Genomic DNA, 15,382 nt, shown 5'->3' on the forward strand with positions numbered 1-15,382 from the left:
TATATATATATATATATATATATATATAAAATTATCATTTTTTATGTAATTATATATTTAATTATATATTAAATAATGTAATTTTACTACATAAAATGCAAATGATTTATATTAGGTTATATTACATTATATTATATTCTATTTGTATTTTTTTTATAGTATTTGCATTTTGAAAATAGCGTTCTTTACATTTTGAAGTATTAATAGAGTGGAAACAAGGACAATAAACCTCTATACCTGAGTGCACTGCTCTCATCAAGTCGTTCCCTCTCAAGACGCATCATTTGAACCAATGACTGAAAAGATGCCCGGTCATTATAGAACACCAGCACATCCTCACCTGCTGTCACCAACTAAGTACACACAAATCATTTCAATAAGAACAGTCTTCACTAGTCTGAGGAGAATAGGTCGGAAAAGTAGCAATGTGGGACTAGTATTTAAAAACACTAATCTCAAAAATTGTTCATCTGGCCCACAGACCTCAGCCATGACAATGTCTTGGCATTTCTTGATGAACTTGTTCTCAGCCTTGACGATGGTCTGGAGGAACTTCAGGTAGTGGACACTGCGTCCGTGCGTCTCGATGCAGTGCACAAAGTGCTGCACTACCCTCTCATTAATCTCACTACACAACTGGAAATTATTCATGAAGATATGCTGCATGGTCACCGCCTCTAGAATCTAAAAACAGTAAGCCAGGGACAGAGGATTCAACAGCTGAAATGCACAGATACAAATGTGTGTGTTTATGTATTCATGCTCTCACCCCAGGGTTGAGGAATAGGTTAATGTGTTTGTGTAGAAGTGCCTGGTTCTGTTGATTTCCAGCACAAAAATTCTGAAGGAACTGATGAGCTAAAGTCATAATCTCTTGCATCTGAACATCCTCCCCCTAAAATATCAACAAAAACACATGTAAACACATAAATCAGTGATCAATTAACCCTTTCAGTTACTCAAAGGCTCACACACACCTTCTCATAAGGGATTTGCAACAGTTCCAGGACTACACTGTGAGCTCCCATGTTCCTGAGGAGCCGCTGCTGCTGTTTCTTATTCTTCTTGCCAGAGATGCCCTCCAAAACACACAGTTTGCTCAGCCTCAGAAGGATCTACACACACAAATATAACAACAAACATAAGATATACTTCACAGAACATTCTACTTGCTTGTCAAAACCTACAAATTCCATAAAACATAAACACATTGTACCTCCTTCACGACTCTGTAGTTTGAGCTGCTGGTACTCTCCACTTTGGGTTTGTCTGATCTACTTGAGTTGATGACACCCTGTTAGAGGAGAAAAATATATAATAATAACATAATATACAATATCAAATCATAATATAATTCACTAGATTTCTGAAAAGAGCAATTATAGTGCTTCTTAGCGTTTCAAAGTTTTTGTTTAGTTAATTATGGACAAATAACAACAGGAGCACATCCTGACCTTATGGTGCACTTCAGTGGCGACCTCTCCAGTGTCCAGCCCTGAATCTGACCCCTGTCTCTTATACACCCACAGCTCTGATTTCTCTACTATAGACCTTAGCTGATCCAAATCTGACTTGATCTGTTTGTAATTTTCCACATCCTGACTGGTCACCAGGAGCTGAACCTAAAATAAATAAATGCCATTTACTATTCATATGTACACAACATGACACAACACTATACAAGTATAAAACAATAAAAAGAACCAATACATGATATGAAATATATGGTAAAAGATTCATGAATACATGTGTATATGAACACAAGTGTTAAACTCATCCATTATTACTCATTATCACATCACCCAAGAGGATACTGCACACTGGTGGTGGGTGAGGAGAGACCCGCCGAAATGATTGTAAAGCGCAGTAGTACATAGAAAGGAATTATATAAATACCTCGTTCATTCATTCATTCATTAAAAAGTTTGTTCACAAAGGCTTTTTTTATTTTGTCATCAATAAGACAATTATTCAAACGATTACAAATATGTAAATATTTTTTCAATTAATAAAATTCTTAAAATTTTAAAATTAGGGATGCACCGAAATTAAAATTCTTGGCCGAAGCCGAACAAAATGAAACACTGGGCCGAAGGCCGAATACAGAACACGGTTTTTCGAGTTTTTTCCCCCCCATGTATTTTGCCAATTTTTTCACCATTACATAAATTAAATAGCCAAAATGTGCTTTTTACTGTTTTGTCTTGCTTTTCAAAGAAAACATCAATTAAAAAAAACAACAATTTAAAAATATTTAACACTGAACATTTGTTTACATTCTAGCAGACATTATACCAACAAAGCACAATTTAGCTTAAAATTAATAAGTTAGTAAAATAATATTTTTGGCCATCAGACCCACTTCTTGAATCAGGCATGTATTTTTTACTGTACAAATAAAAGCAGCCTTGCTGAGCAGAAGAGACTTCTTTCAAAACATTAGAAAATATTACAGATCCCAATTTGAACACTATGTGTGAATGTTATAAATTATTAACAGAGCTGTTGTAATTATTTTTATCATTATTATTGTCTTACTTTTTTATTTTATTTTACAGAACAACAGTAAAATTACAATACTAACATTTATGAATGTTGATGGAGTTCTTGCTTTTTCTCAACCTTTATTTTGGCAGAAACGTGCAGGAAGACCTAAATGCTTCTTTTGTTGACAACAGCAGATTTATAAATGAGTCTCATCACGAATACGTAGCACGTATAGCATTGTCACATCATGCCTTGAAAAAATTCATAAAATGTGACTGAGCAACTGACGAGTAACACTGTATCAACGCAGATATTCCTCGCGCTTTGGACTTTGAACCCTGGTTAACAAACAGATAGCGCGGCAAGTTCGTGCAGGGCTGTCAGAATACATGCAATTCGTACGTGTATTAGAAAACATAATGTTCTGCAGTTTATTAACTAATTGTTTAAAACCATTTCACGATTTCAGTCATCATACAGTAACCAGCAACAATCACCCCTTCCTCTTCTCATCGAAGACATGCAATATCAGTACTAAACAGTCTCTCGCTGTTGGTGCTTGTAATAATTTTTGCTGTTTTAAATGCTTCCACACTGCTGGCATGTTTGTTGCATTATAAAGAGCTCTCACTCTACGCTGGTTGCTATTTGATCGTGTCACGTCATTGTTCAGTACAATTTATTCTATCTTTTTGCTTATTCAGCTGAACACCGAAAGAGCTTTTGCTATTTTCGGCCGAATAATTTCGGTTGCCGAACATTCGTTGCATCCCTATTTAAAAAAATAAACCACAATCACCCAATGACAGTCTAAATTAGATTAATAATTTACTTAAATTTTAAATAAAATGCTATTTTCATTGACTAAAATTACATGCCATTTTGGCCATTGACTAAAATTGATATGACAAGACAATTTTCTTTTAGTCAAAAGACAAAAACTACCACAAAACAAAAGAAATACTGTGTAAAACTGAATACTGACAAGGATGAAATGAAATGGATGGATGAATAAATCTATGAATGAATACCTGCTTAAAGGCCTGTAAGACCTCCTGCCTCTGGCTAAAATGTCGGAAGAGAAGGTGAAGGGCTCGTGACACCAGTGGAGGATAGTCGTGCATGGTCAGGTGCAGCAAGACCCTCAGAAACGTCCGGCCACCGTGATCATCAAGATCTAGTGGGGTATTTTCTTCACTAGATACACAAACACACACAGATTCACACACATACGGCACACAAACATAAGACAAATTATCAAAGAGCACAACCTTCTTACCTTCCTCCGAAAATCCCCTCCGCTTGCTCTTCAATGTGCTCAAAGTCCAGTGCACCTAACAAAGACAGTGGTTATTCAGACAACATTTTACCCATACAAGCTGATACTGACACAAACACACACTTGCTCATTTTACCTTGTACACTGGCAGGAGAGTCCTGATTTACAGACGGCTCTGTTTGAGAGTTGCTCTCATCAAACTCTGTTTTAAAGATACAGAGCAGGCAGGAGATCCTGTAGTCCAACCGGACATTTAGAATGAACTACATAAAAAATGAGAGAGTCAATAAAGTGTTTTTTAACTTATACACAACTAGTTTGGCATTTACCAGGCATTCAGCCCACAAATTTCTCAAATAATGATTTAAACGGAACATTACAATCCAATTAATTATAGACTAGGATGTGTTTTAACACCTGTAGGATTTCAATGATCTTGAGTTTGGTGTCCATCACCAGTATGTCTTGTTTCTGAGGTTCACTCTGGGATTTAACTTCTCTGTCAGGAGGGTTGTGGTTGGTGGCTGGCAGAAATCCCCCACCCCTCAACACCACCTGTGTCATCAGCTCTCCCACCCCATGGATGGACCGCATCACATTACTTCCTATAGAGGTGGTCAGAGAAAGACTTCAGAGCACTTTCACATAAGCAATTTTTCAGTAAAACAGTTTGATGTATTTACTTGAAGTGAAAGCTATTTTTTGAACTCTATAGCTAGTGGTGTTTCTGACCTTTGCCACGGTCTCCAGGCAGCTTGATGGGAAAGGGAGTGCTGATATGGACGCAGTCCAGGATGGCCAGCAGGATTTTGGTCAACCTTAGCAGGTCACAGAAGTTATAGAAACCAAAATAGATAAGGTTCCTCGCCAGGTTCACCACCTATAGTACAGACAGTGGAAAGTGGAAATGTGTGTTGAGAAAAAAAAACCTAATACGTTTTTTACATTTTTTTAATAAAATGCAGCTTCCCGCAGAAACACTGCATTGTTAATTTTATCAGACAAATATTTTTTTGTAATAAGTAAAAAAAAAAGGTTTAAAAAAAAAAATATATATATATATATTTTATACAAAAATAATGAGCCTAATGTACAAATAATAGTAAAGATACAGTGATGTAACTTTTTGGTAAATTGACAAATTTTCATGAGGTGACACCTCAAAAGTGAGCTTGTTTTTCTCCTTGTCTGAGAACGGGAAACTCTGGCACACAACATCTCGCAGGTAATTCTCCACAAACTCCATCGTCTGAGAGAAGCGCTCCTTCACCTCATCGCGTGATGTCCCATCATTATCATAACTGGTAAGAAACAGAAAAACAAGTGGCTGATGAACAGACCACTCACTAAATGGGCTTTTCACTGTTTGCTGTTTCTAAAGTGAACCACTTACTCATCAATGGCAATTTGTGAAGGGATTTCAGACCACAGCCGAGCATATTTGACAGGGGTAACCTGCTCCTGAGGGTCACGGTCTACATGCATGTGCAGCATCATGCGGCAGAATGAGGCTCTGAGGTCAAAGGGTAAGTCTTCGTCTGACATGCAGCGCAGGATCAGATCCACATCCAGTTGTACTGATATCTTGTTAATGGCCAGGTATTGCCGATCCAGACACATCCGTGCAAACAAATTCAGCTGATACCTGACAGGAGATGTTATTATTACATTTCTGCATCCTTTTCCTCACATCGCATGTAAATGTAGGTGTGTGTGCATACCTGTAATAATTAATAACTTCCTGGTCTTCTGTGTGTCCATCTTTGGCATCCTGTGCAAGCTCTCTGATGCTCTTACTCTTCATCTCTCCTCTACTGTCCTTCCAGAACAACCATACCTCCTCCTCATCCTCCTCTTCCTCCTCTGCGCTCTCGCCAAGCACTGTTCCTGCCACCTCAAACCGTGATAACACAAGCCTGACACACAAACACACACACACATTCACTCAATAATGCACTCACAGACGTCTAGCCATGGGCTAACTATTATATTAATACATTTTATTTTGGATATTTTTTATTTTTAGCTTTATTTCTATTATAATAGATTTTAAAACGTCATTTATTCCTGTGTTGGCAAAGATGAATTTTCAGCAGTCATTACTCCGGTCTTCAATGTTACATGATCCTTCAGATAACATTCTAATATGCTGATTTGGTGCTCAAAAAACAATTCCCATTACTAATAAGTGTTGAAAACAGTTGTGCTGCTGGTGGAAACCGTGATACATTTTTTCAGGATTCTTTGATGAATAGAAGATTCAAAAGAACAGCATTTATTTGAAATACATTTTTAATAATGTCTTAAAATCAGTTAAATGCATCTTTGTTGAATAAAACTATTAATTTTCTTTTTTTTTTTTAAATCATACTCCAAACTTTTGAACGGTAGTATACTGTATATTGCTCTAAATATGTACATAGCATAATAGTCAGAGTAGGGGCTGTACTTGGTTTCGATGAGGATATCTGCATTTGCTGGGTCCAGCACAGCATTACAGATGAGTTCTTGTGTGACAGGGATGGATTTATTCATAGACACACACAGATCTGACAAGTAGTCCAGAAATCTAGAGATACAGGGACAAATAAAACTCAAGGGGTCTGCTAAATGAATAAATGTAAATGACCAAGAACATTCATGCAGATATATTTTCGCACACCTGGGCTCTCTGTTCTTGCGGACCAGGCTGACGAAGGTGTCTATCTCAGCTGCAGTGATGTGTTTCTCTAGAAGCTTCCTGTTGTTGTGCAGCAGGGCTGTGATAGTGTCTTCAGCAAGCACATCATATCCTATCTGCTTCTGCATGAAGCGAAACTGCTTTGCAATGTACTCCTAGAGAGGGGGAAAGGGGGAATATTGCACATGTAGTATACAAGTGCATGTAGTATAAGGGGTTGTGACTGTATTTTGTAGTAGCGATAGCGTAGTTTGGTTTGCATTTATTTTAGTAGTTTAGTTTACCTGATTTTTGCGATAGTCCTGTTGTGAGTGACGTAGGACTCTGTAGCAGAGCCGACAGATGTGACGAAAGGGTGCATGACGTTGGTCTGCGAGCTCTTCCAGTCGCAACATAGGGCCGTCCCCGCTATCAGTGAATGGGGCCTGCAGCAGCTTGAATATCTGGTCAATCACAGCACAAGATAAAGGTCATTTAAATGTTAGTGAGATGATTTCAAACTAAACCTAAGATGTGATATAAAAAGTACCTGTTTGAGTATGTTCTGCTCTCTCATGAGTTTCTGCCGCTCTCTGTTAGGTTTGTTGACTGTGATCTCCAGCACATCCTGCGCACTGCTGGGAATGTCCACCACAAAATACACCAGATCCTCCAGCAGCTTTGTCACTGACCTTGTGTAAGAGAGTCATCGGGACACAGTGTGTTTTTGTAAGTGTGAGAAGATTTAAAGCGGTCCTATTATGCTTTTTCACTTTTTAAATTTTAGTCAGTGTGTAGTGTGTATGTTTGGGCATAAAAAAAGATCTAGAAAGTTACAAATCTCAAAGTCCACTCCAAAGGGAGATATTTCGTTAAAAAAAAAAAAATTTTTTTCAAGAACTACAGCAAACGGCTCATTTGGACTACAGCGTTTGGTTTCCGGGCTTTGTGATATCACAAAGCGGCTCATTAGAATTTCATTACAAAGAATTCCCGCCTACAGAAATTCTAATGGTTGGGGGGTGGGGAGGGGCGAGGTCGTGGTTAGAACGCTTGGGTGAGTCACATCACGAGTGAGTAGTGCCGGATTCCCAAAAGCTTTTGTTTAAAGACGGAGCAAGGGGGCGTGGCAGTACTGAAACACCATCTAAGCTGTTCGCCAATCACAACGCACTGGGACATCTAACCAATCACAACACATTTTGTTTTTCGGAAGGCGGACCTTCATCAAAGCCGGAACTAATCGAGCCGTTTGTGCCAGCCTGGGGAGAAAGGTATTTTAAATTATGTGAAAAATAATGTGTTTTTCGACCCACCAAGCATGAGAGCATGTTCTAGTACACCCCCAAAACAAAATCAAGACTTTGTAAAAGAGCATAATAGGACCCCTTTAAAGAATTAGCATAAAGATGGATTGGTTAAAAAATATTATTGTATCATTACAAGGCAGAAATGGAAGGAAATCAAAGAAAAATGGAAATAAATCATAGATGAACAGACAGATGGATGAATGAAAGGATGGATGAAAGAATGAAATAAAAGTGGACAAATGGACAGATAAATGAACAGACAAATGGATGGAAGGAAGGTCAGATGGGCAGGTAGATGGGTGGATTTATGGATGGACAGATAAATGAATGAAACAAGGAAGCAAGGAAGAAAGGAAAATATAGAAAAAGAAAGGAGAGATGGATAGATGAAAAGAAGTAAAGAAAGATGGGAATATGAATGTAAAAATGGTCAAATGGATGAATAAATGATTGAAGGATGGAAGGACAAATACAGATACGGATGACCAAATGAATGGATGGCTAGATGGCAGAAGGAAAGAAAGACAGACAGATAAACAGATGAATAGGTGGACAAACGGATAGATGGATGGAAAGAAGAAATAGTAAAAGAAGGAAGGACAGATAGATAGATGGATGGATGAAAATACTGATGGATGGATAAATGAATGGATAGACAAATGATGAAGCAAAAAAAGAACCAAACAGATGTGGAGATGGATGGATGGAAAAAGGTCAAATTGACGGATGGATTGATAGATGAAAAGATTAATAAATGGTTTAAAAGAAAGATTGGAAGGAAGACAGATGGACGGATGAATAAAAAGATTAATAAATGGTTTAAAAGAAAGAATGGAAGGAAGACAAACAGATGGGTGGATGAATGGATGGATGAATAAAAAGATTAATAAATGGTTTAAAAGAAAGAATGGAAGGAAGACAAACAGATGGGTGGATGAATGGATGGATGAATAAAAAGATTAATAAATGGTTTAAAAGAAAGAATGGAAGGAAGACAGATGGATGGATGAAAGATTAAATAGCTGAAAAAAGGTATGAGAGAAGGACAGACACATAGATAGATGATGGATGGATGGAGAGATTATGGATGGATGGATTAATAAAAAGATAAGATGAATAAATTGTGAAAGGACAGAAGAACAGGCAGACAGACAAACTGATGGTTGGCTGGATTGATGAATGGAAGGACAGACAGATGGATTGATGGATGGACGGATGTGCACATGGATGAATAGATGGATGTAACCTCTACCTCCTCTCATTCTGGGTGATAGTGCCCTTCTCCAGTTTGGCTGCAATGGAAGCTAAGACTTTACTTGCATCATTAGCAAAATCCAGATCGCGAACTTCAGCTGGGGATACTGGAACTATAGCAAAAGCCTCTTTATCTTCCTTCAGAGGAGATGTTCCTATCTGAGACACAAATACAGAGTGGAGGAGACACACTTCAGAGAATCCATAAACCAATGCTACAGTCATACATAGACAGAAACTCACTCACTCTGAGCATGACCGGTTTCTCTTCCTCTTTATCTATTGGCTGGTTGGTGCTGTGAACCCATGTATTGGTACAGAGGTGCCTGAGTCTCACGTATGAGTTTCTGACAAGCACAATCCAAAATACAGCTTGTTTAATATATATGTACTTAATCAGAAGTCACAAGAAGTTACAATCTCGCTGTACCTTGGCACAAGTGAGTCTCCGCCTCTCAGAGTAGTAGGGTCAAGCTCAAAGATAGATGATATGTCATTGCCATCAGGAACAGACACCAGTGTGTACATAACCTTATCCTGAGGGTTACGTGCACGTGCTCGCATCACTTCCTGCTCCGAATCCAGCTGCGAGAGAAAAATATTGATCAACGGCTCAGTCGCCGTCTCATTCAAGATGACACTCTGCTTTGTCTAAACTAATGTGTTGAAATGAGAGCAATAAGGTAAAGAGACCCTCAAATGGCTCACACTATGAATTTATAAGAAGCTCAGTTAAAAGGGGAGAAGCACACATACACACATACACACACAGCCACACGCTCTCTCAAACACACACTCACAGAGCAACGGGTCTCCAGGCATTCTTCTTCATAGTCTGGATTTACCTGATCACAATAAGGTGAGAACAATTAGATAAACGTCGCAAATCACGTTCTCTGTTCTTGCTAACATCAAGCTCTCTAAATAGACACACTTTGATGTATTTGCATGTGCGTTTGTGTGTGAACTCTTATTCTACGTAACATATCAGTCTAACCTCTGCAGCAAGGTAATGGCCGGTGGCCAGGTGTTTGAACCTAAAGAGACTGTTCCAGTAGCCGGCTCCGCCTCTGCAGGGATCATGCTGAACCACCTGAAAAGCATCCAAACATCTGTTTAGGTTCCCAAACCAGTAGAATCACACTCACAAAAACATCTGTTCAACTTCACAAAGTTGAGTCCTAAACTTACCTCTACCTCCCAGAGTGCTTTGCTACTAGTGGCAGAGGTTGCAGACTGGCGCCCGGTGGTACGCAAAAAGACATACTGCTTTTTTCGGTGTTCATCGCATGTTAGAAACTTCTCCTGCTCCGCATGGAACAGCCTCACCACATCACCCTGATAACATGTAATTCATTAAAAGGCCATAAATATTAATTCCAGTCAAATATAGGCCTTAAAAAATAAATGTGAAGGTCACTGTTTGTGCAGTGTGGATGTGCACGAAACATACTCCTTTCAAGACAACCTCCTGGTTGTCGCTCCATTTCATGAAAAGAACAATTTTCCAACTGGTAGTGCAGTTCACTGAATTCACCTGAAAGAGAAAAATATAATGGAATAGAGCAGTGGTTCTCAACCAGTGGCTTTCCCCTTTAATTGTCAATGCTAAAGTGACCTTTTGATCCTATCAAGGACCCCCCACCCAAAGACCGTGATTTCTATCAAGGGGGACCTCAACTGTACACCACTGTACTGTACAGTATGTAATACACTAGTTTTCCATTTTTAACATAGTTATGTTTATATGTGTATTTTACTTCATTGCATCCTGGATTATCCACAAGTTGATGGCTACTGGCATGAAGCGGCTGTCCGGCATTAACAGGGTTTAACACAACCTTATCGCCAATGACCACCTGAAAAACACATTAACACACACAAAACATAATAAGTGGGACTCTAATGGATGTTTATGTAAGTGCAAGAAGCAGGACTACACGATAAATCAAATTAATAATCAAGATTACAGTGGCTATTTTGCAGAGGTTGATGTTATACTCACATTGTCTCCTATAGAGCGGAGCTTATAGAAGGGTTGGATGTAGAACCATGAGCCTTCATTCCCTGCAGCGTCCAGGGTTACACGCATGGCATTCTTCTCAAGAAGAGCCGGTAAGCGCTTATTTACCGTCAGATACTTATTACTCTTCAGATGGAGAAGCTGTAAATATGTGTGAACAAGTACACAATTAATTTGACTGCTAAATATTCTGAATTTCTACATATTAAGTGTTCTGTATTATACAGACAATTGAAATATTACCTAAAGTAATATTTGTGCTCATGTGTTTGTGAGAGATTTACCTGGATGACGTTGCCGTACTGAATTACTGTTCCTAAAAGCTTTTTGTTCTCCGATTCATTTTGTTTCTTTTCTAAATCAGCAGCATGCTAAAAAAAACATATAGTAAGAAATAAAAGAATGAGAGAAAAATTTTAAAATTGTGATCTTGACATGTTGCAGGCCAGGCTCAAACCTGCATTTCCCACATGAACACCAGAACCCCACGTAAGCAGATACAGTGACTATTGCTCTTCAGAACATCTGAGGGAGCTTCAGAGATGTTGATAAATATACTGTACTTGCTTAATTAACCGTCCTCCAAAAAAAATTCTGTTGAGTAGTAAACAAACACTCTTTATTGACATCTTGTAACATTGTTCAGGTGGCCCACAGAGCATTCTTCATTTACAAGCACATCTTTTTTTAATTGTCAGCAACTTTTCTTCATTCTGTGTATATATAAGGTCATAAGCAGAGGGAGAACCAACTGCAGTCTGAAGTCATGAAGTCTAGGAGGTTGGCCAATTTAGCCAAGCAATCACATAAATAACTTACATCATCTTGATAATTATCCAACTGAATTGAGCATGATTTGTTTTTATAAGCATGATAGGCAACTAAAATAAATGCATATTGATTTAAATGCGGATATTGAAGTAATTTGTAAAGGAATGTTTTACACTCTTGGATAAGCTTGTTTTTGATGCAACCATAATCTACTAAATACAAATTAATCTGATAAATTTGATTTAAAAATATAATGTTATCATTCCTTAAAAAGACATTATCTTTGTGCATGAATACAGCAAACAACGTAAGATGAAGTTTCCAATGATCTAAGGTAAGTTTTTAATTTCTCAATAGTAAATACGTTTTAGAGCTCAAGGTTTGGTTGGTTAACATGGCCCTTTTAGCCTCTGCTGGTGGATGTTGAATGACGATGAATCTTTATTCATTGACAGTAGGGCTGGACGATATGGCCAAAATTTATATCACAATATATTTCTTAATTTGATATGAACACTATTTATCTGAAATAGAAATCTTTTGTAACATTATAAATGCCTTTATCATCACTTTTGATCAATTTTAAGCATCCTTGCTAAATAAAAGTATTAATTTCTATAATTTCTTTCCCCCCAAAAAATAATAAAAATGATACTGAATGGAATAATGTATAATGTTACAAAAGCTTTTTTATTTCAGATAAATGCTGATCTTTGGATCTTCCTATTCATCAAAGAATCCTGAAAAAAAAATGTACTCAACTGTTTTAAATATTGATAATCAGCAAATCAGCATATTAGAATGATTTCTGAAGGATCATGTGACACTGAAGACTGGAGTAATGATGCTGAAAATTTAGCTATGATCACAGGAATAAATTACATTTTAGCATATATTCAAATAGAAAGCAATTTTAAATAGTAAAAATATTTCAAAATTGTACTGTTTTTGCTGTACTTTGGATCAAATAAATGCAGCCTTGGTGAGCAGAAGAGAATTCTTAAAAAAAAAAAAACATTAAAAATCTTACTGTTCAAAAACTTTTGACTGGTCTACACTACTAGTTAAAAGTTTTAAACAGTAAGATTTTTAATGTTATTTTTTTTTAAGATTCTTCTGCTCACCAAGGCTGCATTTATTAATCTTATAGATTATTCTGATGATTATCCTTATAGACTGAAACAAATGTGCTTCAGCCAGAAATTTTTTTTATGAAAAGTGGTCCGAGTCACTGCAGAAAACAAAAAAACTGAACAACAACAAAAACTGGAAATGTTGCTGGAGACGGGCTTATTGAAAATGCAAACTCATTCTCTGCCAGCAGGAGGCGCTTTTATATGGGATGATATTAGACTCAAAATGATTAATAGATGCACGCACAATTATCCATGCACCGCATAAATTTTATACATGTATCTTACTAACCACAAACAAATGCCTTTCAATTTGAGTCTGTGGAATTTGGGATTAAATGATTGTGCACCGATTTGAACAAATACAGACATGTTTGTGAATAAAAATCTTCTGTTCTGCATTAATATATCATAAATTGCTCATGCAAAAAGGAAACGCGTGCATTCATTCACGTCTCTTCTGAGTCGAATCTATTTGATTCATTTGAATTTTGAGACTTTCATTCCGCACTTTTAACCTTGCCCAATCCACACACACACAGCTCGCGATCCACGGGCAGCTGAGCCACAGAAAATCAGCGACCACTAGATGGCACTAGCCCCAGTCACATGTGCGCATTCCACTGAGTACGGTTTCATGAATGTTACATTGTGTTTTCTTTGTTTCTTTTTGGTTTGGCTATTCTCTTCTACGGTAGAAATATAATAAAGATGTTTTATTGAACTTGTTCTAACTTTACTTGTCTTAAGACACAGAATAGCTTATATTAATTTTGCCAAGCAAGAACTTTGTGACGGTACCTTGTTTTTTTTTCTGTAATTCAACGGCACGTTGTCAGTTATTCCTTCCTTGTATTGTTATTATTATTATTTTTAAAAGGGCTATTATAGTCGCTAATTTAAGCCATTAGTAATTGCACGTTTATATTTAATTAAACTATTAAATTAACTTAAACTAAACTATACTAAATGAGTGTTTTATAGGCTATAGCCTATTCCGCGCTCAAGCGGATCGCATAAATAGCTAGAACATATTTTATTTATGCTACTTATTACTAAACTGTTTTCTGAGTCAGTGTCTGCAAAGATGAAGTTGACGATGCTGATGAACGACTTTATTCTCTAAATTTTATTATTTTTATTCTCAATATTTTATTTCTACATTTTTCTGGATATTTAATGAGTTCAATCTCGCATTACAGGCTAATGACTTTATTCTGGAGATGTTTTTTAATTGTTTGGCCCTATAATCCTCTTTCTTACTCTCTCATTTGGCACAAATCCAAATGTTTCCATATTCACAATGTTGGCTATTTGAAATTGAATGCAACAGACTATTATTTATTAGGCCTATGTAAACCAGGCTTTGTACTTAACCCGCTTTCCAAAAAAAAAAATCATGGTCTTCTTCACATGAAAAATCATCCTCTTCACATGAGCAAATATGTGCTTGGCCCGAGCTCAGGCTGAACCGCACGGATTGTACTACGAGCTGTTTTAATTAACCAGTGCATCTAGATTCTATAGTGTATCTATATGTTTGGCTGACTGTATTTTATTCTGATAATGAACAGGCTGCAGCATTTGCAATGCTGTAGGCCTAAATGAAAGGTGCATTTATCTCGTACTGCAGAGATGGCTAACCAGCATCGTCAACTTCATCTTTGCATAATAATAATAATGATAATAATAATAGCATACAAGGAAGGAATAACTGACAACGTGCCGTTGAATTACAGAAAGAAAGAAAAAAAACAGGTACCGTCATGAAGTTCTTCTTGGCAAAATTAATATAAGCTAGTCTGTGTCTTAAGACAAGTTAAGTTAGAACAAGGTCAATAAAACATCTTTATTATATTTCTATGGTAGATGAGAACAGCCAAGCCAAAAAGAAACAAAGAAAACACAATGTAACATTAGGTGCGTTCGACTTGAAGCACGGCTACAGACGGCAGTCAACGAGAGTAGCCGCTTGCAGTCGGGGGCAGAGTTGAAAACGGAGTCGTCAAGTCGGACACGTTCTGCTCCCGTTAGTGACGCTCACGCGGTGTTTGCATACTCTATCACAGATGAAGTGAATTAAATGCAATTATTTGTCAAATATACAGACGTTTCAGAAACGTTTTCATGAGCAACTGATATATACTGATTATATATGTCTTAATACTTCGCCATCTGTTCAAGAATAAAGTTCAACGTAAATATATACTATTTAAATACTAATAAAGTGGGGGAATGTATGCTTTCATCAGTGTTTTATGATAAACGTGACTCAATATAACATTGCGACTACAGTAAAAAAAGATTTTACAGTAAAAAAAGATTTTACTGTTCTAAAAACACAGATTTGTGGCTATTATTGGAATTGAAAAGTTTAGAATAAACCCAAAACACACGTGATAGTTGTCATGCGGTGAATCTGGCCAATCGTGAAACGGCTGTGTCGTCATCAACGCTCCTGCAGCC

General features: G+C 37.2%; 1 protein-coding gene across 1 annotated transcript in view; it reads right to left on the reverse strand.

Moving 5' to 3' along the window:
* LOC107582692 (inositol 1,4,5-trisphosphate receptor type 1-like) overlaps nt 1–15,382 on the reverse strand; it is a 42,357-nt gene that overhangs the window by 18,553 nt on the left and 8,422 nt on the right. The window contains exons 6-33 of the mRNA XM_016268619.1: nt 11,297–11,383; nt 10,995–11,153; nt 10,750–10,848; nt 10,443–10,526; nt 10,181–10,327; nt 9,987–10,082; nt 9,790–9,834; nt 9,420–9,574; nt 9,237–9,336; nt 8,988–9,148; nt 6,976–7,117; nt 6,731–6,889; nt 6,429–6,601; nt 6,216–6,335; nt 5,488–5,682; nt 5,160–5,411; nt 4,926–5,067; nt 4,499–4,646; nt 4,184–4,371; nt 3,903–4,029; nt 3,767–3,821; nt 3,519–3,684; nt 1,455–1,622; nt 1,217–1,294; nt 978–1,115; nt 770–895; nt 484–684; nt 238–353 (exon numbers count right to left, since the gene is read on the reverse strand). Coding sequence (XP_016124105.1) covers nt 238–353; nt 484–684; nt 770–895; nt 978–1,115; nt 1,217–1,294; nt 1,455–1,622; nt 3,519–3,684; nt 3,767–3,821; nt 3,903–4,029; nt 4,184–4,371; nt 4,499–4,646; nt 4,926–5,067; nt 5,160–5,411; nt 5,488–5,682; nt 6,216–6,335; nt 6,429–6,601; nt 6,731–6,889; nt 6,976–7,117; nt 8,988–9,148; nt 9,237–9,336; nt 9,420–9,574; nt 9,790–9,834; nt 9,987–10,082; nt 10,181–10,327; nt 10,443–10,526; nt 10,750–10,848; nt 10,995–11,153; nt 11,297–11,383 — 3,827 coding nt within the window. The remainder of the gene's footprint in view (nt 1–237; nt 354–483; nt 685–769; nt 896–977; nt 1,116–1,216; nt 1,295–1,454; nt 1,623–3,518; nt 3,685–3,766; nt 3,822–3,902; nt 4,030–4,183; nt 4,372–4,498; nt 4,647–4,925; nt 5,068–5,159; nt 5,412–5,487; nt 5,683–6,215; nt 6,336–6,428; nt 6,602–6,730; nt 6,890–6,975; nt 7,118–8,987; nt 9,149–9,236; nt 9,337–9,419; nt 9,575–9,789; nt 9,835–9,986; nt 10,083–10,180; nt 10,328–10,442; nt 10,527–10,749; nt 10,849–10,994; nt 11,154–11,296; nt 11,384–15,382) is intronic.

This window comes from Sinocyclocheilus grahami, unplaced genomic scaffold (genome assembly GCF_001515645.1).
Source record: "Sinocyclocheilus grahami isolate Dianchi unplaced genomic scaffold, SAMN03320097.WGS_v1.1 scaffold47.1, whole genome shotgun sequence".
NCBI lineage: Eukaryota > Metazoa > Chordata > Actinopteri > Cypriniformes > Cyprinidae > Sinocyclocheilus > Sinocyclocheilus grahami.